The sequence below is a fragment of the Bufo bufo genome, chromosome 4, assembly GCF_905171765.1.
Source record: "Bufo bufo chromosome 4, aBufBuf1.1, whole genome shotgun sequence".
NCBI classification, from domain to species: domain Eukaryota; kingdom Metazoa; phylum Chordata; class Amphibia; order Anura; family Bufonidae; genus Bufo; species Bufo bufo.
Genome location: NC_053392.1, coordinates 390,919,555 through 390,946,762, shown reverse-complemented (window position 1 = coordinate 390,946,762; position 27,208 = coordinate 390,919,555). Strand labels below are relative to the sequence as shown.

General features: G+C 45.9%; 1 protein-coding gene and 1 long non-coding RNA gene across 4 annotated transcripts in view; one reads left to right on the top strand and one right to left on the bottom strand.

Annotated features, from left to right (window-relative positions):
• Positions 1-27,208, bottom strand: part of PCMT1 (protein-L-isoaspartate (D-aspartate) O-methyltransferase) — a 46,966-nt gene that overhangs the window by 933 nt on the left and 18,825 nt on the right. The window contains exons 4-7 of one of the 3 annotated variants that reach the window (XM_040429236.1): positions 25,398-25,502; positions 9,060-9,180; positions 5,090-5,175; positions 2,790-3,015 (exon numbers count right to left, since the gene is read on the bottom strand). In XM_040429236.1, the coding sequence (XP_040285170.1) occupies positions 2,836-3,015; positions 5,090-5,175; positions 9,060-9,180; positions 25,398-25,502 (492 nt within the window). In that variant the 3' untranslated portion in view covers positions 2,790-2,835. The remainder of the gene's footprint in view (positions 1-2,789; positions 3,016-5,089; positions 5,176-9,059; positions 9,181-25,397; positions 25,503-27,208) is intronic. The other 2 variants (XM_040429234.1, XM_040429235.1) reach the window with 2 other exon arrangements.
• On the top strand, positions 187-6,291 carry LOC120998546. The gene is made up of 3 exons (XR_005778426.1): positions 187-603; positions 6,013-6,018; positions 6,278-6,291. It is a non-coding gene; the product is annotated as an uncharacterized LOC120998546 (long non-coding RNA).

Sequence of the window (27,208 nt, the reverse complement as noted above, 5' to 3'; positions counted from 1 at the left end):
ATTTCATAGAAAAATTATGTTTTAATATATGCAAATGAGCTTCTAGGAGCAATGGGGGCGTTACCGTTACACCTAGAGGCTCTGCTCTCCCTGCAACTGCCGCACTCTCTGCACTTTGACAGAACCAGTCAGTGAAAACATCATCATGCCTGGTCCTGCCAATCAAAGTGGAGAAGGGGTGGTAGTTGTAGAGCGCACAGCCTCTAGGTGTAATGGCAACACCCCTGTTGCTCCTAGAGGCACAATTGCATTAAAACATTTTCTAAGCAATGCAGGCACATATGAACATGGGACCAACACAGATGCCTTTAGCTGCCAAGTGCACATGTAACAGGTCAGCCAGTTTCATAGGTACAAATCTCATGACAGACGCCCTTTAATATTTGGTAGAAGCAAAGCCATAAGCAAATAAAAAAGCATGTAATAGTAATAAATCACTTGTTATTAAAATAAAACAAACATGTAGTAAACTGGAGGCTCAAGCCAAGGTTTTTTTTTTTAATTGCAGCATTTGGTGCCACAGCAAAAAACATTTTCGGCACATCTAGGGCTTATTGTATTTATACTGTATCTCAATAGATCAGAACTAAAATAATGGTTAAGGTGGAGACGCAGGCCACTCAACAAATTCTTTTGCACCTTTTGCTTTCCGTGTGACAGATACTTAAATATAATCATGCTATGGACTGGCAGAGAATTCTGGCATACATTATTTAAATTTGTCTAGCCAAATCCCACCCAACTTTTATTTTTAAAAGTGCAGTGAATGATAGAAAATTTCAACTTTGCAACTTTGTGTTCCCAGAAAACCAGTGTACAGCTTTAGTAAATCTATTCCAATGTAAATAATCAGTATTTTTTAAAATGATGCCTTAAAATACACCTAAAAAAATGAAAGGTTGATCCTGATGTCACTAAAGTCTGTTCATAGCTGATGTAAAAACTGACCCCTAATTCAGAAGAACGAAGTGTTTGTTATATTGAAATTAGAGGGGCTGGGTGGTGCCTCATTCCCCTGGGCTGGACCCCCCAAAATCACCAATATGCATTTTTAAGTGCCACTCCAAGCAGGAGACAAGGAAACCTCTGTTCTGGCAAGCTAGCAGTGGATAGGTGATCATTTATTCTTAGGCTACTTTCACACTGGCGTTTGGTGCGGATCCGTCTTGTATCTGCACTGACGAATCCGCACCTATAATGCAAACGCTTGTATCCGTTCATTACGGATCCGTTTATATTATTCATTCAAAAAAAAGTCTAAGTCAAAATGGATCAGTCTTGACGTACATTGAAAGTCAATGGGGGATGGATCCGTTTTCAATTGCACCATATTGTGTCAGTGAAAAATGGATCAGTCCCCATTGACTTACATTGTAAGTCAGGACGGATCCGTTTGGCTCCACATCGTCAGGCGAACACAAACGCTGCAAGCTGCGTTTTAGTGTCCGCCTCAAAAACACAACGGAGACCAAACGCAGCCAAATTGATGCATTCTGAACTGATCCTTATCCATTCAGAATGCATTGGGGCTGAACTGATCCATTTTGGGCCGCTTGTGAGAGCCTTGAAACGGATCTCACAAGCGGACCCAGAAACGCCAGTGTGAAAGTAGCCTTACCAGAATTCCCCTCTAAGACAACTTTTACACTGCCGGCACCACGATCCGGCAGACAATGCCGGGAATCAGCCGGACACAAACTGCAGCATGCAGCGGTTTGTGTCTGGCCAATTATCAGCATTTTTGCAGGAATTCGGCCGAATTATACTTAATGGGGCCAGCAGGCATTCGCGTTGCATCCGGCAGTGCTGGATCCGGAGAATTCCGGCAGAGATTTAACGCCGCAGGTGAGAAAGTAGCCTAATAAAAGTAGAAGTTATTAATATCATGTGATGATTAGATAAAATTAAAGCCATCTCTTACCAAAATTAGAATTTTTTGGGTGGCAGAAAACTGTCACAGTCCCCAAAAATTCAGCAGCAGGAAAACGGCTGTAATACACATCCAGACGACATCCTGCTGCTGCAACAGCCTAGGATTCTTGCCATTAGATGCTGCGGTCAATATGGACTGATTAGAAAGAGGGAGGAGGAGTCTCATATTTACAGTGGTACCAGACTTTTCTTTGAGAAGGGGGCGTAACAAATGATAGATAATTAAAAATGCACCATCTTATCGGTCAATTAACTTTTTTTTTTTAAAACTTCCGGTAAGTCATAAAGATATATCAAAAGTCTGAAGCTGAGACCGCCACCGGATTGAAGAAATGCACGCACATAACGCACTCTCTCCACATTGCACATGCCAGGCTCCATAAAAAAGTCTATGGGCCCGTCTCAATTCTGTCATCAGTAGTGAGAAGCTAGAGCATGACATGTGCATGATTCTCTCCCCTCATTCTAGGGAACGGTGGTGGTCTCAGCTCTCTGACATATCACAAGGCAAAAATATATATATATTGAAAACTAGCCCAAAATTTTAATTATAATCACGGACAGGTGCCATTTCCAACACCTGAGCCTTGTAGTTTTAACTGGTAAAACCAAATGCTGAATTAAGTAAAAACTTGAACATGATGCAAGAACAAAAAGCAGAGCTAGACATGACTGAACCTGTATTAAGTGTTAACTAGCATGTGAACCCTCCCAGAAGCCATGCAGATCATTTATTTGTATGTGTTGCAGTTTAGTCTCACACGCTATGGTCGTGCTAGTGTTAAATGGTATGGAAGTAGCAGAGAGCAGTGACGGCAGCAAATGCAGTCATTCCAGTTATCTGCTAATATCCAGACCTTTCACCTTGTGTGTAACTGGAAGGAGAAAGAGTGGGACAGAAAATCACTTCCACCTTGACCACTGCTTTTCTTTGTCTGTTAAAGGCACATAGATCACCCCCATCAGGGGTTTCATTTTGACACTTCCATCTTCTAACTTATCATATTGCTCCAACATTTGGTTTCCTCCAGCCGGGCCGACAGGTAGGATTAGTCTTCCTCCAGGTTTAAGCTCATCTATAAGCTGGAAGAGCCAAAGCACACATTTCAATTAAGACAGAATATTGCTGGCACTGAGCATACTGTTGTGACATTTTTAGTGATGTGAATAATGACTAGAGAAAATCTAATTCTCCAAAGCCCAATAACAGATTTCTCTGTACAGGAGATATGTAGTTTGCTAGGGTCTATGGGCAGCTGCGGAGAACCGGAATTCACTGCAGCTGTCCACCAGGATCCGGATCTCTTCTGTTAGCATAACAGATAATAAAACGTACACAAGGAACGACTTCAACCATACACAAACAAGCCACAGGAACAATGTCTAAAGTACTAAAACTGGGAAAGAGAGGAAATACAATGGAAGAGCCCCAGAATGCAGATGTGAGGCCACATGCACACAGTACAGCCAGGTGTATGGAGACACATAGGTCTGTATGCACTGTGTGCAACCATATGTCTTAGGCTACTTTCACATATGCGGTACAGCCTGGAAAACCACTGCGCACAGCAGTTCCTGTCTGCCCAATTCTCGGCATCTTTGCTGGGTTGTGGGAGGATCTCTGCCCGACCCTATTATAGTTATTGGACTGGCGGGCATTCTGGTACCATCCTGCAATGCTGGATCAGAGAACTCTGGCAGGCTGTTCTGGTGGAGCAGATGCTCTGCAACAAAAGTGAAAGTAGTCTAAGTTTGGACACATATTACAGTGCTATTCTCTAGCAGCAATGCTTTAGGGACGAATATCTCCATAGCATTGCTCTGATGGACCATTTCTTTGATTCATAAGAAGGTACAGTACAGCACAGCTCCAATACACCATTAAGTCTTATGGGATATTGAAAAAAATTACTGATTAAATTTAGCAGCTTCCATTTGCATTAGGTGGATGTTCCTTAAAGGGGGTCCATGTCAACAATACTGACCATGCTAGCACCATGACGGCAATAGGCAGGGGCTGGGGAGAGCAGAACAAACAGACACACACAAAGTAGTGTGAATATGAACTTTCTGCCAGAGTTTCCTCTATGCATTGAGCTGCTTCACAGTCCCTCCCCTCTGTTCTGAGTGACAGTTGCAGCACCCAACCAAAAGGCCGCTACAGCTGTCACTCAGAGCAGAAGTGGAGGCTGGGAAGCAGTTCAATGCATAGAGCACTTCACAGTGAAACTCCACCTCTTAGGCTATTGCAAGAAGAGAATCTGGCAAAATAAAACTTCATATTCACACTGCTCCTGATGATAAAAGCTCACAAAATGCATTTCATCAATAAATTACTGTATATACAGTAAATACTGTTCTTAAACATCATATAAAGAGATATACTGGTGACAAAAAACATATAGGTCATCAATATCAGATTGGTGGAAAGGTCTTACTACCAGCACCACACAAATCAGCTGTTTGAAGGGGTCACAGCGCTTATTTGAACGCTGTGTTCGCTTATATATCAATATAAATTAATGGGACAGGGCACTTGTAATTACACTGTACCACTGCAACAAGGGAGACATTGTGCAGGTACATATTGAAGAGGATGCAGTGCTCACACAAGCGCCTCAACCCCTTCAAACAGCTGTCAGACTCCTGCCGATCTGATATTTATGACCTGAGGATAGGTCGTCAATATTATACCACTGCACAACCCCAGAATTTCTAATCCTGCCTAATATTTAGACAGGGTAAGCTTAGACAGATGCTGCAAATCGAATTCTGGTGCATTTAGCTTAGTAAATCTCCCAAAAATGTCAGCCTCCTGTTGCTACAAAAAGGAGAAATTTGCTTATTTGCATTGACTTCATATGTTTAGCTTTACAGAAGAATGTGTAAAAGGGTTACAATTACCCTTATTATTTATAGCGACAGTACCGCATATCATGATTTTGTAAATAGGATATATTTTTTAAGGACATTATGTCCATAGAAATGCAAATTTTTCAGTTTTCAAGTTGGAAGCAAAACATTTCTTATAATTGCATCTTAAGAAATGTGAAAGGAAGAACCAACATGCAATTTTCAATTCTTTCTAACAGCAACAGATTGTTCTTCTAGTTTCTGGTCATAAATTGCTCTGTACTAAGGAAAACAGAATACTTACAGCTTGTGGCACAACTGGCGCAGCAGCTCCAACGTGAATAGCATCATATGGTGCTTCTTCAGGATGACCCATGCGTCCGTCTCCAACTAGAGATACACAAAAAGATTAGAATGCCGCTATTTAGATGGCGGTTTTAATTTTATGTTAATTGTGCTTAAATACTGTGTAATGAAAGTGATCCAACTTTCTAATGTAAGTTGCTAAAATCTATTACCATTTTTAACAACTATGCTTGCTTTTGGGGAACTTAAAGAGCAATTGTCAGTCGTTTTGACTATGCTAAACTGCTGACAGAACCCTATGCAGGGGAGGGGAAGAGCAGAAAAAAAAAAACATACCTTTTGTGAGCTTTTATCATCAGGGGTAGTGAGAATATGAACTTTTATTCTGCAAAAGTTCTGCTTCAGGCACAACTTCACTAGGAAGGGCCCCTCCCCTCTGCTGAGTGACAGCTGTAGGGGTCTCCTGTTTGGATGATACAGCTGTCACTCAGAGCAGAGGGAAGGGGCTGTGAAGCAGCTCAATGCACAGATCACTTTCACAGCGATGCTCTGCCTTTCAGTGCACATCAGAATTTGGCAAAATAAAAATTTATATTCACAGTAATTCATATTCCACAAAAGTTGTTTCATACTGCTCTCCCCTGCCCATACCTGGTGCTGTCAGCAGTTTAGCATAGTAAGAACTGCTAACAGACTTCCTTTAAACAATTTTGTTTACAACAAAGGCAGTAAATCTATTGTCCTGATCTCTTGTTAGCGTTAATAAGAAGAGGTTAATAAGGTATCTTCTGTACTTTAGGTCTCCGGTTTTACTGTAGAAAGCTCTATTAGACTCCATGTGTACAGAGGTATTTCCCCTAGGAGCACTGTACATAAAAAGTATGGTTGAGCCTGCAGGGATTGCACAAAGGAGTCAATCAGGGCTCTGTGCCCAGGGATCTGCTGTGTGTGTGTGAGACCTAAGGCTTTATTCACATTGCACATCAAAAACCATGGTAAAACCAGCACATCTGAAAGGAGCCCAATGATGCGCCGTTTCCATTATAACTGCCAGGACTGCAGTGCCATGTGCAGTTATAGATAAATTAAAAGATATTCGTAGTAAATTGTATTTCTAGAACCCATAAAATAAAAAATAATGTACCAGGGATCAAAAACAGTCTAAACAATACAGCACAAGACTGAGTTCACACCTGCCTTCTGAATTCTGTTATTTTATTCCTTCATAAGAGCAGAACTCAAGTTGTAACCAATGCGTCACATGACTGACTCCAATGGCGCCCAACAAAGCTCATTGACCTACGATAGTGTACGTCATATTTATGCATGAAGCGCTATTTGTCCATCAAAATTGATGAAAACTGGGAAGAAGGTTACTGACAGCCTCCAGTGCAGAAGGAGAAGACAATACTGTGAATTACAAAGAGTGAAGACAAAGGGAGGTCATTTTGAGGGAACACTGACCAAGTGTTTTTGCAGATGACACCAAACTTTGCAATACGGTACAGTCTATGGAAGAGGTTACAAGATGACTTGGACAAACTTACTGTTTGGGCCTCCACTTGGCAAAAGAAGTTCAATATAGATAAATGCAACGTTATGCACTTGGGGGTTAATAATCTGCATGCAGCACATGTCCTAAGGCAGTGATGGCGAACCTATGGCACGGGTGCCAGAGGCGGCACTCAGAGCCCTCTCTGTGGGCACCCACACTCTGGAAAAATCTATGGTGTACAATATGCCTTAGACTTTTCCTGCCATTCATCAGCGCAGGGCGCACTATGAACAGCACAGGCAGCACATAGAGTGTAGGCAGGCTATTATAGCTAAATGATAAAGTACATAGATGATATACTATATTGCACTATAGTATTCAGGTTAAATTGCAGTGTTGACACTTTGCGATAAATAAGTGGGTTTTGGGTTGCAGTTTGGGCACTCTCTAAAAGGTTCACTATCACTGTCCTAGGGGGAGTAATACTGGGAGAGTCACTGGTTGAGAAGGATCTGGGTGTATTAGTAGATCATAGACTAAATAACAGCATGCAACGCCAGTCAGCTGCCTCTAAGGCCAACTGAATTTTATCAGATGCTCCAGAATTGTCATTTCATGTGGAGTACAATTATTTACTAAAACAGACATGTCAGGAGTGGTGACATGACATCTTTAACACTATAAAAATTAAGGAAATGTGTATGGTGGCTCAGTGGCTAGCACTGTCGCCTTACAGCACTGGGGTCCTAAGCTCAAATCTGGCCAAGGACAACATCTGCATGGAGTTCGTAGGTTCTCCCCGGGTTTCCTCCCACATTACAAACACATACTGATAAGGAACTTAGATTGTGAGCCTATTGGGGACAGCTTGATGAAAATGTCTGTAAAGCGCTGCTGAATAGGTCAGCGATATATAAGTGCGTAAATTAAATACTATTTAAAGGTCACCAGTCAGCAGATCCACACTGTCCTAGCCACTGCTGCATAAAATACTGAAACTCATTACAATGAGCTATTCCTTGTATCATTTGCTCATGGGCAGCATGACTGCAGACATGTTTCATTCAAGTGCCCCCTGCCCGTGCTGCGGACTGGAATGCAGGGGTACTGACGGAGTGTACGCCATTTTCTGACCTATTTACTTGAATGGGTCTGTGATCTGCAACATACGTTCAGGACAGCAAAACAATAGAAAATGTTCGATTTTTTTTATGCGGTGTGGAGGCATGGACTGATATCCCAGGAAGCAATTTGTAGTGCTCCCAATCCATGCCTGCCCTTTGTATCTTGCAGATTGCGGACCCATTCATGTCAACGGGTTCGCATCTGCAGTACGGCCTGCACAGGACCAGTGCCCGTATACTGCAGACCCGCTGTTTGCAGTCCACAATACGGGCAAGGGGCACACACGCTCGTGTGCATGAGCCCTTAACTGTAATTATTCTAAGGATCTCACTAGGTGTTGCCATGTAGATGTCAATATACGAAGCGATTATATATATATATATATATATATATATATATATATATAAATACTCTAAGATCCTATTATACACTGTAAAGTCTTCCAAACAGGACAACTTAAAAAACATTTATGGTAATCATTCTAGTGATCCCTCAAGATACAAAGGTCTACGAATACAGTATTTTCAACTTACAATGGTTTTTCCCGTGCTAAGTTGAATCTAGACTCAACATACAATACCTCAGACTCCGAACTGACGGTTTCTCTGGTAAAACCACCTGTACTGGTTGTCTGGTAGCTCCTCTTTACAGTACTGCCCCCCTCTGGCTATGCCAGGATAAGCTTCCCTTTTTATTTCATATTACACGTAGTACTATACAAGACCCTGAAGAAGCTCCTGTCCTCATCATAGAAAGTGATTTACAGCTTCCAGCATCTATTACTGACTGTTGTATGTAAGGACTTGCTTTATTTGCCTTAGTTATCTGCTTATTTTACCCAAATCTTCACTTTCTCTTATCTTGGGATGACATTTGGTTCTTTGCAACCAATTACTAGTTTTCCAATCCGAAAAAAATTGCAATGGACACCAAACTGGTCACACCACTAAGCGACATGCCTATGATCTTACCGCCCAGGCATGAGACGCTGTGCAGCAGCCAAGGCAGAAAAGGCTGTGTCCACAGTGGAAATGGCGTGATCTGCCACACAGATGCCAATATATAGGCAAAAAAAGACATTAATAAACCAGTGCGGAGTGTAATAATGTAGTAAAGTGGTTAACACGTCCCCGCAGTCCGTCTCCCTTTAATATGGATGTAAAACACCACCTGGCTGTTTAATCCAGGATTTGCAGAACATGAATTTTTACAGCCATTACTAGCGCTGTTCAGAGTCTATACCAGCTCCGGCAGCTGGAGAGACGCTTCATATATAATACCTGCTCTTTTATATATGCATGTAAAACAGCACTTATGTCCATAAACTGAGAATGCACATGACACTTACCCAAGAGATTCACTCGACCAGAAGACAGTAACAACGGATCGTCTTTTTTCACATTATTTATAGAATCATCTACTAAATCCTTAATGTGATCAATTCCTACGACTTTACCCTTGGCGCCAACCTGAGTAAAATAAAATATATATAAATATTACTATGAATATATGAAGCAAATAAAAGTAGTGTGCCTTCAACTTCATGAAAACTCCAGAAACCCCAAAAAGCAAACAAAAATGCAAAAAAAATAAAAAATCAATATAAAAAACACTTAAAGAGGACCTTTCACTTAAAAACTAACTATATCAGTGGGCAGAGCGGCGCCCAGGAGTCCCCCTGCACTTACTAGTATGTCTGGGCGCCGCTCTGTTCGCCCGGTATAGGCTCCGGTGTCTACAGCTCCCTCTGTTGTACTGGGCAGAGTTTTTGTATTAGGGTCCCAGGCTATGAGCTGTGCGCTACGATTGGCCAGCGCTGCAGCAAGGGACAACCCTAATACAAAAACTCTGCCCAGAACAACAGAGGGAGCTGTAGACACCGGAGCCTATACCGGGCGAACGGAGCGGCGCCCAGACATACTAGTAAGTCCAGGGGGACCCCTGGGCGCCGCTCTGCCCACTGATATAGTTAGTTTATAGTTTTTAAACTAGTGAAAGGTCCTCTTTAAGGCTACTTTCACACTTGCATTAGGTGCGGCACCTGAGGGGTTAATTGTGCGGATCACAGCCCCCTGTAAGAGATCAGGTGCTGCCAGGCAGCAGGGGGTAGTTATGTACACAGTTCTTAGTATATTCTAACTTGAAGCGTCCCCATCACTATGGGAACGCCTATGTGTTAGAATATACTGTCGGATCTGAGTTTTCACGATCTAACTCAAATCCGATGGTATATTCTAACAGAGGCGTTCCCATGGTGATGGGGACGCTTCAAGTTAAAATATACCATCGGATTGGAGAAAACTCTGATCCGATGGTATATTAATAGGGACTCCTGGCTTTACATTGAAAGTCAATGGGCGACGGATCCGTTTGCAATTGCACCATATTGTGTCAACGTCAAACGGATCCGTCCCCATCGACTTGCATTGCAAGTCAGGACGGATCAGTTTGGCTCCGCACGGCCAGGCGGACACCAAAACGCTGCAAGCAGCGTTTTGGTGTCTGCCTCCAGAGCGGAATTGGAGGCGGAACGGAGCCAAACTGATGCATTCGGAACGGATCCTTATCCATTCAGAATGCATTAGGGATGAACGGATCCGTTTGGGGCCGCTTGTGAGAGCCCTCAAACGGATCTCACAAGCGGAAACCCCAAACGCAAGTGTGAAAGTAGCCTAAAATATTTCCCACATTATGGCACAATACTGTGCCCCAATGACACGAGGAGTTTGTTATTTGAGGGTTTTCCTGTTATGGTGTTTCATCAACCATTAATATAGATCGTGATGTGGAAAATAAAAACTTGACAACAGGTCATTTTCTAGTGATAAATTAATGAGCAATCTGATCATTAAGCAAATTGGTCAGGAGGACCTATGGTACACTAGGCGTATCAGCATGGGTTTATGAGGGATCGGTCCTGCCAAACTAATCTAATAAGTTTCTATGAAGAGATAAGTTCTAGGCTGGACCGGGTGACTCAATGGATGGCATATACCTCGATTTCTCCAAAGCATTTGATATTGTGCCATATAAAAGGTTAGTATATAAAATGGCTCAGTGATAGAAAACAGAGGGTGGTTATTAACAGTAGATACCCAGATTGGGTCACCGTCACCGGTGGGGTACCACAAGGGTCAGTATTGGGCCATAGTTTCTTTAGTGAATTTATAAATTACCTTGTAGAAGGATTGTACAGTAAAATATTTTTTGCAGATGATAGTAAACTAGGCAAAGTAACCCTTTGAAAAAAATCAAAAAAATAAAACTGCAATTCTGGCAGGTTTTGGGTTTCGTTTTTACATCATTGAGTGCAAAATCTAACAGGTTACATTGGAGTGTTTTTGCAAAGAAGGGTGGGCTAATCTTGCAAAGTCAAAATGTGCCAGTGCCATGCTGATAGACTCATACACAAAAAGAGTGCTGTAATAAAATCAAAAGGTGCTTCAACAGAGTATTAGTTTAAGGGTGTGCACACTTATGCAACCATATTTTATTTATTTAATTATTTTTCCCCTCTACCTAAAAGATTTCAGTTTGTTTTTCAATTGAGTTCTACAGTTTATAGGTCACATTAGAGGTGGAAAAAGTTCTAAAATAGTTTATAAAAGAACAATATTTTATATTTAATTTTCAATGGTAGAGTACTGTCAAAATGAAGAAAAAAAAGCAGCCATACATTATTTTAAAAATACCCCTTTGGTTTAGATTCAACAGGTCTGGCAGTAATCATGCCTGGGTGTGGCTAGTGAACCTGAAACCAAAATATCAGCTGCATTTGGTTAAGGCCTCATGCACACTGGTGCCGTTTTTGCGATCCGTAAAACACGGATACCGTCCATTTTAGGGCTGCAGTAAACTATTATTTTAGTAATCAAGTATTCTATCGATTATTTTTTACAATTAATCGAGTAATCTAATAAGAAAAAAATAATTAATAGACTGTTTTCCTTTATAAAAACTCATCAGACCCCCTGCCATTAGTCCCCAACACCCTTCGTTCCCCACTGTGCGATCAGCCCAAGTGCATCAGTTCCCCCCAGTGTCATCAGCTCCACTATCCCCCAGTGCCATCAGGTCCGTTCCCCCAGTGCCATCAGCTCTCCCCCACCCCAGTGCCATCAGCTCTCCCCCACCCCAGTGCCATCAGCTCTCCCCCACCCCAGTGCCATCAGCTCTCCCCCACCCCAGTGCCATCAGCTCTCCCCCACCCCAGTGCCATCAGCTCTCCCCCACCCCAGTGCCATCAGCTCTCCCCCACCCCAGTGCCATCAGCTCTCCCCCCATTGTGCCATCAGCTCTGCTGCCAAGCTCCTCCTGACACCCGGATTGCACAGTGTCATTGGTTACTATGACGCTGTGCACTCCAGGCACCCGGCCTTAGTTGCGCCCCCACCCCCTCGGTTTTACTAACTTACCTTTCCAGCAGGGGCGCTGCGGACACTCCATTGTTCCGCGCTGCTCTGCGCCTGACATCACACAGTGGGTCAGGTCACGGCGTGCGTACGTCAGGAGGTCAGAGCAGCGCGGGACCATAGACGTGCTGTGAAGTGTCCGGAGGCCCCCTGCTGGAAAGGTGAGTATTCCAAGCGCAGCGGGAGACCACGGAGCGGGAGTAATAGCAAATGCTTCACTCCCGCTCCGTGGTCACATGACACAAACGAATCTTCGATGCAAAAAATTTGCATCAAGGATTTTTTTGTGTCGAATTACTTGATTTAATCGAGTAATCGTTTCAGCCCTAGTTCATTTGCATTTTGTGGAACGGTACTTCCTGTGCTCTGTTAAGGAAAAACGGACAAGAATATGACATGGGGCAGAACGAACATCTGGATGCAGACAGCACACAGACAGACAGAAATTAATGGATCCAAATCAGACCTGCAAAAAATGTGGATCCGATGTGGACCAAACCCACAGTCGTGTGCAAAGCCCTAACTAGTTTATCTATTTTTACCCAGGACTGTGCCGAGGCGACATCCTCTGTCTGGAGGAAAGAAGGTTTGTGCACAAACATAGAAGAGGATTCTTTACGGTAAGAGCAGCGAGACTATGGAACTCTCTGCCTGAGGAGGTGGTGATGGGGAGTACAATAGTTGAATTAGTCTTACCGGTAATTCCTTTTTCGCGAATCCTCCATGACGGCACCTTACTTGGAGATTATCCTCCTCCTCCAGCCAGGCAGGGACAGGAAGGTTCAAAAGGGCCCGCCTCCTCACTCATCTTCAGTGTCTTCTGGACAGGCCCTAAACTTACACACTCATTCATAATCTTCACCAGTGACTTAACTATTCTTTGTTATACATATTAAAATGCATATATATAACTTTAGACTAATTATTTAATTTCATAACTAGTCTTTTTTTTGGGGGGGGGGGGGGGGGATATAAGCGGTGCCGTCATGGAGGATTCGCGAAAACGAGATTTTTGTATAACTTACCAGTAAAATCTCTTTCTCGCTCTTTCCTTGGGGGACACAGAAGACCTTGGGGTATAGCTCGTCTCCATAGGAGGCGTGACACTAAGTGAAGACTGTTAAGCCCCTCCTCCACAGCTATACCCTCAGCCTGGAGAGAGAGACTGCCAGTTGCGTGTCCAAGTAGTGAGAAAAGGCAAAGTCCAAAAATTGGAACCAACAAGCCAACTACCCAAAGGGTAAAACAAACTCGGAAACAGTCAGAGAAGAACAAAGAATGGGTGGGTGCTGTGTCCCCCAAGGAAAGAGCGAGAAAGAGATTTTACTGGTAAGTTATACAAAAATCTCGTTTTCTCGCCCATTTTCCTTGGGGGACACAGAAGACCTTGGGACGTTCAAAAGCAGTCCAAAGGGGGAGGGACCACAGCACCAAGGCGAAGCACCCGAAGGCATCAAAAAACCGCCGCCTGCAGACCAGTATGCACCCTGTAGAACTCGGTAAGGTGTGCAAGGAAGACCAGTGACCGCCTTGCACAAATGCATGGCCGAAGCCTAATGCCTCCGGCCCAGGAAAAAACCGACAGCTCTGGCCAAATGAATGGTGACACCAAAAGCAGAACCCTGCCCTTGGTGCGGCAACCACTTACAAGAGCCAATCTGAGAAAGCGGAGGAAATCCACCCTGGAGGCCGTCAACCCTTTGCGCGGACCTCCTGGAAACACAAGAGACCGAACGTCGACAGAGTCGGAGATCTCCAAGTAAAAACTGCAAGGCCCAAACAACGACCAAATCGGTGAAGTTTCCGTTCCCTGGGGTGGGAAGGGGAGGACGACTGCCTCAATGAAATGAAGGACAAACACCACCTTCAGAAGGAAGGAAGAGACGGAATGGAGAACAGCCCTGTCCTGGGGGAAGACAGAAGGCTCGGAACAAGAAGGGCCGCCACTCAGGCACCCGTCAGAGACACGATGGCTACAGAAACCCAACTGTACAGGACAGAAGGAGTAGAGGGAACTTCTGTAACGGCTCCAAGGAAAAATTGGAGCGCCAAGAGCCCAGTATGTAGTTCCCAGGACGGTACCGGAGGGCAGTACAAAGGAACCCAAGAGCCGCTCCATGGAAGAAGTTCCTGACAGGCCCAGAAGGTCGGGGAACGCTGAAAGAGGAAGGACAGGAATGACACTTGATACTTCAAGCAACAGAGTCCCAGCCCCAGGTCCAGGCCGGACTGGAGAAAGACAGAACCATGGAGAAAGGCAGAGTGGGGGAACGCCCAGCTTCCCACAGAACCCCAGGTAAAGCCCTAAGTCCTACCACAGATCCTGGACGAAAAACTCGGCTAGAAGCGAACACTAGCGAGCCCACTAGAGTCGCCTGGGCAAGCGGGTGAAAACCCAATGATCAGGCGCAGACCAGTAACACGGGTAGAACAGTCGGTAGAACTGGTCCAGTCGGCCCCCGAGCAAGGTTGTCCCGTATCCACCCAGAGTGGGGAAGCAGAAGGACAAACGGACAGGAACCGAAGGGTCCGCCCAGCGACCGCCAGGACAAGACAGGCTAAAGCCGAAGCCAATGTAGCCACCACAGGAAGACTGACTACAGTTCTGGTGTGGGAGATCTAAAGACAATCCTGACCAAATGGTAGTCCTCCCAAGTTACCGAGAAGGTGAATCCAAAGCAGAAACATTGCCTAGAATGGAAAAAACAAACAAAAAAAAAAAAAAAACGCAATCCGCACCCAGCGGGAGGACAGAAAAGCGGTAGACCCGGTAACTAGGCACACAGCTAGTACAGCCAGTGTGGACAAGGGAGACTCAAAAGGAACACCAGAACCATCCACATGAACAACCATGCTCTCCCCAGAGGGAAGGGCAGTGAAGGAACAGCCTCTGAAGCGTGAACAGACGCCACATCGGAATGATCTGTACCGAGTGGGAGCCAAACAGAGCCGGCGAGAAAAGGCAGGCGAGACAGAGGCCGGTATAACACCCTCCAACCGAAAGGGGGAGTGGGCAACAGAGAGGCCATAGGACAGCTCAAAAGCAGAACACCGCTACACAGAGACGCCCGGTTCACCGCCTCGCAGAAGGCGAATACCCTGAAGAACCCAAGGTGGAGGTCCCCCGGACCTGTATAAGCGAGCACCCAAGAGAAGTTGGGTGACCTTCCCAAGAAGAGCGGCCCGAACCTGGTAGCAGATCAGACTGAAGCACCGAGGGCGCCAATCCGGAAAGAATCATACCACACTGCACCCGAAGAGGAGGAAATGGTATTAGGCGAGGGGACCGTAGTCCCGCCAGAGCCAACATAAAATGCGAAGGGCGCTGCAGACAGCGCTCTCAACCATGCGACCACTAGCACAGGGAAACAATGCCGCGGAAGGACAAATGGGCCAACGAAATGAATGAGTACCACCCAGCTCTGTGCAGTAGCGAACAGTAGAGCCCGTCTACTTAAATATAAGGTATTCATTTGTTGTTTATTGGACAACACCTTAGGCTTACACAGATGGACAGAATGATCTCCTTAGAGGATAGTGCAAGGCTTGCGGCAATCATCGTATCCCAAGAGAAAAAGTATGTCGCAGGAGGAAAGGAGGCATACGTACGAGTAGCCCCGTAAGCAGTGAGAAGGCCAACCCACCTACGGGACGAGAAGGAAACAACGCACAAGAACGTCCGCTCACTGCAAAAATATCACTCAGCGAAGAGGGCCAGCCACAGAGTGCCACAGTATCTACGGGAGTGCAAACTGAAAGGAGTTATGCACAAGACTAGTATGGTATGCGATGGAACGCAAACTGACCGGCCCGAAAAGGGGGGAAATGTACCTGGCAAGCTGCAGTGGGCAAGAATGCAAAGGCCTGCCCCAAAAAGGGGGTGATGCCCAAGGCCGTACCTACGTCAGAGAAGTAGGGCATACCATACTTCGCCCAGAAAGGCGCCATGCACATGGCCACACAGTATCCAGCAGGAACGCAGGAGGTCCACCTAGTGAAAAAAAGGGGGGCATGCACAGGGCTATCTTACCATTAAGTGAGTGTGCAACAATTCACCCAAAACCGAAATTTCGTGAGAGTGTAACTACTCCGCCAATGAAGGGGAACATGTGCAAGTCCAGTACAGCACATACAAGGACAGCCTTGAACCTTGTGAGCGTGCAAAATTCCACCCATGGAATGAGGGGTGGTCACGCACAAGGCCAGCACCGTATCCAATGGGAGCGCAAGCGTTCCACCCATGTTAGAGGCCATGCTCAAGGCCAGCAACGTATCTGGTGAGAGTGTAGTATGCCGCCCAGAAAAGGAAGGGGGGGGGGGGGGTCATGCACATGGCCAGCATCGCATCCAGGGAGAATGCGAGCAGTCGGTGAGAATGTGTGTATGCCACCTGAAGGAGGCATGCCCATGGCCGGCAGCGAATCCAGTGAGAGTGCGTACACCGCCCACGGAAGAGGGGTCATGCATATGGCCGGCCGCGGATCCAGAGAGAGTGCAAGCACCCCGCTATGTATAGGGGTCATGCACATGGCCAACAATGTACCGGCGAGAGAACAACCACCGACCGAGGGAGTGTATGTATGCCGCCACCCGGGAAGGAGGCATGCCCAAGGCCGGCAGTGAATCCAATGAGAGTACATCATACCGCCTAAGTAAGGTGGTCATGCACATGGCTGGCAGTGAATCCAGTGAGAGTGCCGAATGCCGTCCACAGAAGGGAGTCATGCCTATGGCAGGCAGCGAATCCAGTGAGAGTGCCGTGTTCCACCTATGGAAGGGGGTCGTGCACATGGCCAGCATTGTATCCGGAGAAACTGCAGTAGGCCGCCAATGAAAGGGGGATCATGCACAAGGCCAACCCGCAGTTAGGGAGAGTGCAGTATCCCGCCCAGGAGGGGGGTCCTGCACATGGCAGGCACCATAACTGGAGAGGGTGACGAATGTTGCCTACAGAAAAGGCATGCACTTGACCAGCGCCGTAGCGCGGAGAGGGCAAGAAACCGCCTAGAAGGGGAAAAAAGACCCTGGCAGCGCCGCAGCCGGGGAGCGCGACACCATGCCGCCTATGGAAGGGGGGCATGTATACAGGCAGCACTCTGAGATGAGGCTGCAGCGTCCTGCGCAGCCCACAAGTCATATATATAATAAATATTTTTATTTTTATTTATTTTTTTTCTAATACACAGCCTCACTGAGGCAGAAAAAAATAAAATAAATAAAAGGGGGCCACCTACAGGGCACAGATCCACCCATACAGGCCCATCGGAAGCCGGCCTGTACCCAAAGGGTTAACAGGGATCCGGCCTGGGGGGCGGCACTGCGATCCTCTGGGGGCGGGGGAACCTCCAGGCGGGAAGAATTCGCGCCTGAAGAAGTTCCAGCCCCCTCCAACAGAGGCCTGAATTTTGCGGCCTAGTAGGCCATGAAGCTGGGGCCTAAATTTTTAGCGGCGCCCGGCTGACCGGGGCCGCACAGTAGTTAAAGTACCGGCCGGGCCTACGGAGCGGCACATACCGGCCGCGGGTGCCCACCCCGCGGGCCGGAAGAGCCGGGGCCTAAATTTTTAGCGGCGCCCGATTGACCGGGGCCACACAGTACTTAAAGTACCAGCCGGGCCTACGGAGCGGCACATACCGGCCGCGGGTGCCCACCCCGCGAGCCGGGGACCCGGATAGAGCGGGATCGCGGCCTTGAAGTGGAACACAAGTGCGGCGCCCGGCCGACCGGAATGTTCCGACGGTCGGCCGGGGCTGTTGAAGCGCTCATTTGCAGGCCGCGGTGCCCACCCAGCTGTCCGGAAGTGAGGACCCTGCACCCGGCAGCCATTTCACCCCTGGAGCGGGCCCCTGCCTAGAACAGCGCTCCATATGGCCGGCAGCTACAACCACCTTTTCCCTGGACCGGTGCCCGTGAGAGTAGGGAGGGTCAGTGGCAGCAAGGCGCGGGCCCTCTGGCCCTGAAGTAGTGGCGGGTAAGAGGGAGGGGGACCCTGAGACCGGGTCTGTGAGGGTGGGACGCCTGCATAACCCCTCCGTCAGGGGCAGCTAGTTGCGGACCTCCGCAGCTCCCTAGGCATTCCTCTTGTAGGAACAAGGGTGCCAATGTCCTGGAGGCCAGGAGAGAGGGAGCAGAATGTCGCCCTGCGACAGCCCAGGGGCCAGCCTAGGTCTAGCAGGGACAGAAGGGTCCATAGGCCCAGTATAGGGTCAGGCACGCAGGAGACCGGGGGGGGGGGGACGTAGGGCTGGAGAAGCCTCTCTCTCACCATAGTCGTCTTCACCCTCGGTCCGTTCCAGCAGGGTCGCCCCTTCAGCTACTGGCACCGTAGTGGCAGGACGCTGGGAGAGTGACTTGGCGTGCGGGCGACCCTTGCGCTGGCGGGATGTAGGGGAGCTGGGCTGCCCTGATCCACCTTGCCTTCTGTGGGGGAGGCAGCAGTGCGGATGACCGGAACTGGCGCAGCTCAACCCCGGGAGAACAGAGAGGTCTAGTGCGTCTCTGTTGTCCCTGATGATCTGGAACAAAAAGAAAATAAAAAAGTAAAAATCTAAAATTGAAACAAGGAGAAAGCAGCCCTGCAGAGCAGGGAGTGTCTTGCCTCCTTGGACACTAAGCAAAAACTGGCAGTCTCTCTCTCCAGGCTGAGGGTATAGCTGTGGAGGAGGGGCTTAACAGTCTTCACTTAGTGTCACGCCTCCTAGGGAGATGAGCTGTACCCCAAGGTCTTCTGTGTCCCCCAAGGAAACTGGGCGAGAAAAAGGAATTACCGGTAAGACTAATTCAACTTTTCCCCTCCCCTCCATAATGGCACCTTACTTGGAGAGCTAACAGATTAATGGATTAGGGAGGGACTACTGCTTGTAAAACGTTCCTACCGTAGGATAGGTCTCTTTTAGACTCGATATCTATCCTATAGTGTTTTTTACAAAGGTATGAGGACTTGACCAGGTTGCTGCCCTACAGATTTGATCCAAGGAAGCAGATGCTTCTTCTGCCCATGAAGTCGATACTGCCCTTGTAGAATGAGCTTTGATATTTACCGGGGGTCGTTCTCCCATTGCTATGTAGGCCTCTGAGATGGCCGATTTTAGCCAACGTGCAATAGAAGGTTTGGACGCTTTTAATCCTTTCCTACCTCCTAAGAATTGGATAAAGAGGTTATTAGATTTTCTTTAATCTTTAGTTTCCGATATATACCTCAGAACACACCTTCTCACATCCAAAGTGTGAAAGACTTCTATTTTAGATCTGGGATTTTCACTAAATGAAGGAAGAACCACCCCCTCCCATCCTATGGAACTCCGAGACCACTTTAGGCAGAAAGGAATCTTCAAATCTCAGGACTATTCTATCACCCGTGACAATCATGAAGGGTTTTTTAACCGAGAAGGCTTGTATCTCATTAACCCTACATGCAGAAGTAATGGCAACTAGGAATACTGCTTTAAGGGTCAGATATCTGATATTTGCTAATTCCAAGGGTTCGAAAGAGGGTTTAGTGAGACCGGAGCGAACAGTGTTTAAATCCCACGAAGCGACCAGAGGTCTACTTCTGGGTCTGAGCCTGTCGGTTCCCTTCATAAAGCGAATGATCCATTGATAGATGCTATTTTTTCATCTAAATAGGCGCTTAATGCTGAAATTTGTACTCCAAGAGTGCTAGGTTTTAAACCCTTATTAAAGCCTTCTTGGAGAAAGTCTAGAATAGACAAAACTTCCCGCTGAGTTAGAAGGATTTTCTGAACACCAGGAAACATATCTGTTACAGATTTTACGGTAAACTTTATTTGTGACTTCTTTTTTACTGGCTACCATGGTATTGATTACCCTGTCAGACAGACCCTTAGATTTTAAGATTGCCCTTTCAGGATCCAAGCCGAGAGGGGCAGACTTTGCGTCTTTGGGTGTAGAACCGGCCCTTGACTTGGGAGGTCTTCTGACCAGGGTAGAATCCATGGTTCCTCCGTGGACATTTTTGCCAGGAGAGGAAACCAAGATCTCCTCGGCCAATTGGGTACGATTAGAATTACACTGGTCCTCTCATAATTTACGGAGTACCCTTGGAATCAGAGGCAGAGATGGGAAGCAATATGCCAGTTGGAATTTCCAAGGAAGAGCTAGTGCATCCGTTCCTGCACTCCTCGGATCCCTTGGATCTAGGGAAAAATAAGCTGGTAATTTCGCATTCATCTTGTTTGCAAATAAGTATCTGGGGAAGACCCCATTTTTGTGTTAAGGCTTGAAAAATTTCCTCTTTTAAACTCCACCGGATCTAATTTCCTGCGGCTCAGGAAATCCGCTTGGATGTTTTGTGTCCCCTTTAAAAAAAAACGCTGATAGGGAGAGGAGATTCTCCTGTGCCCACAAGAAAATGTTGTTGGTTAAAGCTTGTAGTCGCTCGCTTTTCGTACCTCCCTAGTGGTTTATATACGCTACAACAGTCTTGTTGTCGGATCTTATTTGTACATTGGAACCTTTTCGCTCCTCTGAGAAATAACTTAGAGCCTCCCAAACCGCCAGAAGTTCCCGGTGATTTGACTAGTATTTTTTCTGGGATTGGGACCACTCCCCTTGGGCCGACAATGTTTGGAGATGCGCTCCCCAGCCCCAGAGACTAGCATCCGTGGTGAGGATCAACTGATTTCTCACTATCCACGGTACTCCCTTCTGCAGGTTTGAATTTAATTTTAGTGAGGACAGAATGTGATCCGGAATCTCTATCAGTCTGTCTAGGGAATCCTGCTTCCGGTTTTATTTTTTACATAAATCTCTGAAAAAGACGGGAATGTATTTGCGCCCACTTCACTGCCAGGATGCAAGCTGTAAAAGACCCTATCAAGACCATCGTTTGCCTTATGGTGTGGGGTTCTTGTTTTCTGAATTGGATTTTTGCGACCTTCTCTACTGGTAAAAAACATTTTTTAATTCAGAGTCTATGAGAATTCCCCCAAAAACTTTTTTTGCGTGGGAACTAAGTGAGACTTCTCCCAATTTAAAATCCAACCCAGTTCCTCCAGTCTGTCTATCATTTTGGATAGATTGGTTTCTAGGTCTTTCTGGGAGTCCCCAACTATCAAAAGGTCATCCAGGTATGGAATTATCATTACTTTCTCCTTTCTCAGAGGGGTTATCATCTCTAGCATAATTTTCGTAAAAAGCCTGGGCGCAGTTGTTATCCCAAACGGCAGTGCTTGAAACTGAAAATGTTTTAGATGCCCTTGGACCCACACCGCTATTCTCAAAAATTGTTGTGACTCTGGATGAATGGGTACGTGAAAATACGCATCTTTGAAGTCTATGGATGCTAGAAACGCCCCTTCTTGTAAAACTTTGACCGTGGTTTTTATAGATTCCAGCTTGAATTTTTCGTACTTTATGGACTTGTTCAGCATTTTCATATTTATGATGAGACGCACTTTCCCGTTTGGCTTTTTTACCATGAAAACCCAGGAATAACAGCCCAGAACGACTTGATTCGTCGGTACAGGAACAAGAACGTTCATCTGAACTAGCAGTTCGATTTCTTGCTCCAGATAAAGCTGAAGATGTTCCGAGCTCTGAACTGGAGTCTGAACAAATATAGTGGGGGGACTTTTGACAAAGTGAATACTGTACCCTTCGTGGAGGGTATTTAATAACCAGCGGCTGCATGAAGTACTTTTCCCCCCACTGGGGTTCTGGCGTCATTTTTTGGAAGACTCCTCAGAACGGGGAGAGAACATAAAACCCTTCCCTTTCTGTTTTCCCAATCTCCAGTTTTCTGTTTTACTCCTTTTGTTTTGAAAAACTACCCTTTTTGGGACGAAAAAATTGAGTTTTCCTTTTCTTTTTATCTTCCGGGAAGCTCTTTTTGGAATCAGATGCTTTCTCTAGAATCTTATCTAAATCCTGACCAAAGAGAAGATTACCATAAAACGGGATGTTGCATAATTTTGCCTTGGAGCCTGTGTGTCCAGACCAAGCTTTTAACCAAAGTGCCCTTCTAGAGTTGTTAGCTAGGGCCGTAGCTCTTGCGGTCAGCATAACGGAATCCGCTGTTGTGTCTGACAAAAAATCCACAGCTTTTAATAAGAGGGGGAAGGAGTCTGCAAAGTTTTCGTATGGGGTATTGGATTTTAGTAATGCTTCCAGCTGTTCCAGCCAACTTTTTAGGGATCTAGCTATGGATGTGGCCGCGAAATTAGGTTTAAATAATGCCGCGGCCGCGTCCCAGGTTCTCCTAAGGTTAGCATCCACCTTTTTATCCATAGGGTCACGTAATGACCCCGTATCTTCAAACGGTAAAGAACTACCCTTAGCTAGTTCGGAGAGTGATACATCTATTTTGGGACAATTTAAGAACGGGATAATTCTTCTTCGTCGAAGGGTAGCCTTTTTCTAATTGTTCTGGGTAGAAAAACTTTTCTGTCTGGGTTTTTCCACTCCCTCAAAATAAGAGACTGCAGATTTTTGTGTACCGGAAATGCTCTCTTTTTCTTGGTTTCTAATACTGAAAACATTCTATCTTGGGCGGCTCTACGTATTTTTTCTTCTTTAATTTCCATGGTATCCCTAACTGCTTTTAATAGATTGTTTATATCGTCGGATGAAAATAAGTAATTTTTAAAATCGCCATCAGAGTCAGAATTACTACTACTCTCATCGCTATCCGAAGAAACATCAGAAGAAGATGATGTAGAGGTTTTTAAGGGCGATTTTTTTCCTGAACCCCTGTTTTGATGTTGATGGTACGATAGCGGCTGCTGAAAAATCTGAAAAAGCAGACTTTGTTTCTTGCTTAATCAGACCCTGCAGTTCCTGTCTTAAAGACGGGACTTCCTCCCTGACAATGTTATCAATGCACTTTTCACAAAGTCTTTTAGCACGATTTTCTTGGAGTTTAACAGAACATACACGACATCTAAGAATTTTAGATTTTTGCGCTATTTTAGGTTTAACAGAAATGTCCTCGTCACTCTTCCATACAAAAGGAAGAGATGAGAAAGGCTTATTAGCAGCATGTGCAAGCAGCATTCCATACTCACAACCTGGATGTCACTCACTGCTACAGGTTGGTTCATAGCTGCCTCCGGATCCATGTGTGTGGATGGCCGAGGCTGCAGTAATGCTTGCAACTTCTCTGGTCAGAGGGCGACATTCGTCTTGACCAGGGCGCCAGTTTTATATCCGCATGGCCGGAAGTCTCCTCAGGACCTCCGACGTCATCCAGGCCGGCATCCTCAAACCACCCCTATTAGGCCCCCGGATGACGTCACCCGCCAGAGCCGAGACGGCCTAGAACCCGGAAGTGCTCCCTTGAGTGTCCGGGTGCCACAGCCTGCCACTACGTGCTGGCGCGCGAGAGTTTTAACAAACAAAAAACAGCGGCAGGACCTCCACAAAAGCCGGTAGCTGGTGCAATGCACCCGCCATTATGCGCATAGCTCCCGATCGGAGCGCAGAGATAACTCCTATCCTCCGCCTGGCAGGGACAGGAAGACACTGAAGATGAGTGAGGAGGCGGGCCATTTTGAACCTTCCTGTCCCTGCCTGGCTGGAGGAGGAGGATAATCTCCAAGTAAGGTGCCGTCGTGGAGGGGAGGGGGAAAAAGAAATTTAAGAGGGGCCAGGATGTATTTCTAATATAACAGGTTATAGTTATTAGAGAGGGGTCATTGATCCAGGGAGTTATTTTTATTGCCAGATTTAGAGTCGGGAAAGAATGTTTCTTAAGAGGAGGAAAATTGGCTTCTACCCCATGAGAAGTTTTTCACCTTCCTCTGGATCAACGATGCAGGATAATAGGCTGGACTGGATAGAAGCTAGTCTTTTTTATCCTTACAAAATATGTTGCTCTTTCTTGCTTGGGCACTAAAATACCTTTTCTATTCCAGGTTATTTTGCAGCTATCTGAATGCTGTGTTTTGTACTTTGAACAAAATGGCGACACATGAACCTATAACAAGAATAATTAAAACCCACAGCTAATGTGACAATGCTAAATATAAAGTGGTTTACCTTAATGCATAAGGCACAAATACAGAAGTACCAGGAGAGCTGCCACCTGGGAAGAGCTGAAGGTTTTCACTATGACAACTAGAAGTTAGTGTTTGTTTGTGAAATGCCTGGCACTAGATGTTGGCAGGGAGGCTTCAGTCCCGCTCTGAGAGGATTACATAGAGGGAAACATCAGATGTCAGCAGCCCCTGGTGTATTGCACTGCACTCAGCAGAACGTGGCTATTTATGTAAAGCAATGTCTGGAATCATCATCATGGTCCAAGTGCGGAAAGTCTATTAGTGTAAAGTGTGATGGCTCCTTTAATGTACGTAGAATAAAAAGGCTACCATATCATCTCCATTCAGTAAGAACATTAGTAGACAGCCTGACTATTAAAAATGAACTCTCTCTGAAACCACCAGACACTTATTTCACCCTCCCAGATATGATCTGGAATCATGAAAACTAATAAGTAGTCCTCACTGCCTGATATAAAAGATCTACTTGCAGCTTTTAATCTTAGGATGTATGGAAGTATACCCTAGTGGAGATATGGCATGACATTATTAATGACAGTGAATGAAAAATGGAAAAGGACTGAAGGACAACTCATTACTTAAAGGGGAGGTCAATGATTAGAAAAAAAATATGCATTTCATCCCCGAGTAATGATTCTCCACAGGTTGTGTATGATATTCCAGCTTTGTCCCACTCAAGCGAGAAAAGAAATTAGACCCTTTTCATAAACCCGTAAAAAAAAAAAAAAGCTGGAAAGCCCTTTTCAAGGAACTATGCAATTTATTAGAAAAAAAAATAAAATAAAAACAGCTGCCCATATAAAAAAAAAAAAAAAACACAGCACCCCCCTCTTCTGGTGAACCAGTGCTGCAGCTTTGGCGGTCCTCCTGATCTTGGTTTACAAGTGGCCGCAGAGATCACGTGCCATGCTACTGGCATCATGATTCCATGCTGAGCAGTAATACCTAAGTCACAGTATGCGACCTCTGTGGCCACCAATTGGCTGCAGTGGTCACATGCAAACAAGGCATCATGTCTGAGTGCCAGCGCTGGATTGCTGGGAAAAAGACAAGCCCCAAAAGGACCATAAAGGGTGATGTGGACCTTATATTTGGAGAATGGTAGCAATCACTATACTTCTGAAAGTGCACTGCACTGTATGCCCCATAAATAATACAGAGGGTGCCATCTCATATTGCTCTGTGCATGTGAATATGCAATTTCTGGATTAATAATTTAGTATAATATTTGGAATGAAAACAAAATAAACGCATTACCATTCTTGCAAAACATGCGGTAAGAATTCCACTTCCAGAGCCTACGTCCAGAGCTTTGGCACCTTCATGTAACTGATCGTGGAGGAGTTCTAATGCATATGCATGCTACATTAACAAAACAAATCATAAAAAGTTATAGACATGTCAGAAATAAAACAGTGCTTCATGCATTTTCAGTACTAGTGACATGTCTTTTTATGTACCGGCCATTACACCGTTAATCGGAAAAGGAAATCGTGCCCATCCTTCAAATTACAGCTTGCACTACAGTCCAGTACGGGCCATTTTACACGTAACCTTTCCCTCCTTTACACACATAATATTCTCGGATTATTTCCGGAATGACTCACAGTTTACCATCTTTATCAGAGGGAGATCTTTGTCTAGTCTGTCTAACTTCTGATAATGGTTCACAAAACCCACAGGAGCCAATAATTCTCCACAAAGTGATTAACATTAAAGGGGTTATCCAAAACTAAAAAATGTCCCCCATATGCCGGGCCCCTCACAACTGAATCTACTTACCTGGCTCCTCGCGCCGCTGCTGTTTCTCTCTGTGCGTGGATAAAAACATCCGGTGTCGGGGGGAACAGCCAATGGCAGGCGGTGACAGGGACGAGCCTCCCTAGCATCGCGGGTGACACTAGGGAGGCCAGTCCCTACCTGCCATTGGCTGCTCCCCTTGATACGCACGGGGTGAAGCAGCAGTGGCGGAGCGGGGAGCCAGGTAAGTAGATTCAGTGTGAGGGGCCCGGCATATGGGGGACATTTTTTAGTTTTGGATAACCCCTTTAATGTTAATCACTTTGTGGAGAATGGCAGGTAGGGACGGGCCTCCCTAGTGTCACCCGCGATGCTAGGGAGGCTCGTCCCTGTCACCGCCTGCCATTGGCTGTTCCCCCCGACACCGGATGTTTTCATGCGCGGAGAGAAACAGCAGCAGCGGTGCGGGGTCCAGTAGCGGCGCAGGGAGCGAGGAGCCAGGTAAGTAGATTCAGTGAGGGGCCCGGCATATGGGGGACATTTTTTAGTGTCAGATAACCCCTTTAATAGTAACACATACACACATAGGGAGAAAGTATCATGAGTGTAATAGAATCTGTGTTGTTGTACTTTTGTCAAATTTATCAAATGTTGCATGTTTTTTGATAAACTTGGTGCATCTTTAAATCTAACTCTAGATTTAGAAAAACAATTTACACCACCCCCTACTGGAGGAGTGAGTTTGTGACCTTTTTTTTTGTGATAAATAGAGATTAAAGGGGTTGTCTGGGCTTTTACTATTAATGACTATCCTCAGGATAGGTCATCAACATCAGATAGGCGGGGGTCCAACACCTGGCACCCCCGCCGATCAGCTGTATGAGAAACGGCACACGCAGTGCACACGTGCCATCACCCTTCCTGTCCGCTGCTGCGGTCTATGGCAAAGACCATAGACAACAATGGTGAACATGAAGAGAGAAGCGAGACGGCACGTGCGCACTGCATACAGCTGACCGGTGGGGGTCACGGGTGTCGGTCCCCCGACGATCTGATCCTGATGACCTATCCTGAGGATAGGTCATCAATAGTAAAAGCCTGGACAACCCCTTTAAAGGGGTTTTTAGAGACTTTAATATTGATGATCTATCCTCTGAATAGGTCATCAGGAGGGATGTTTCATCCGAAGTCGATTCGCATAATACTTTGTTTGAATACTGTACGGAGAGCGCGCTCTGTACAGTATTAGAATGTATTGGCTCCTATGAGCAGAAGTTATTAATTTCGCATAACTTCATAAATCAATTTCTACTGTAAAAAAAAATAAT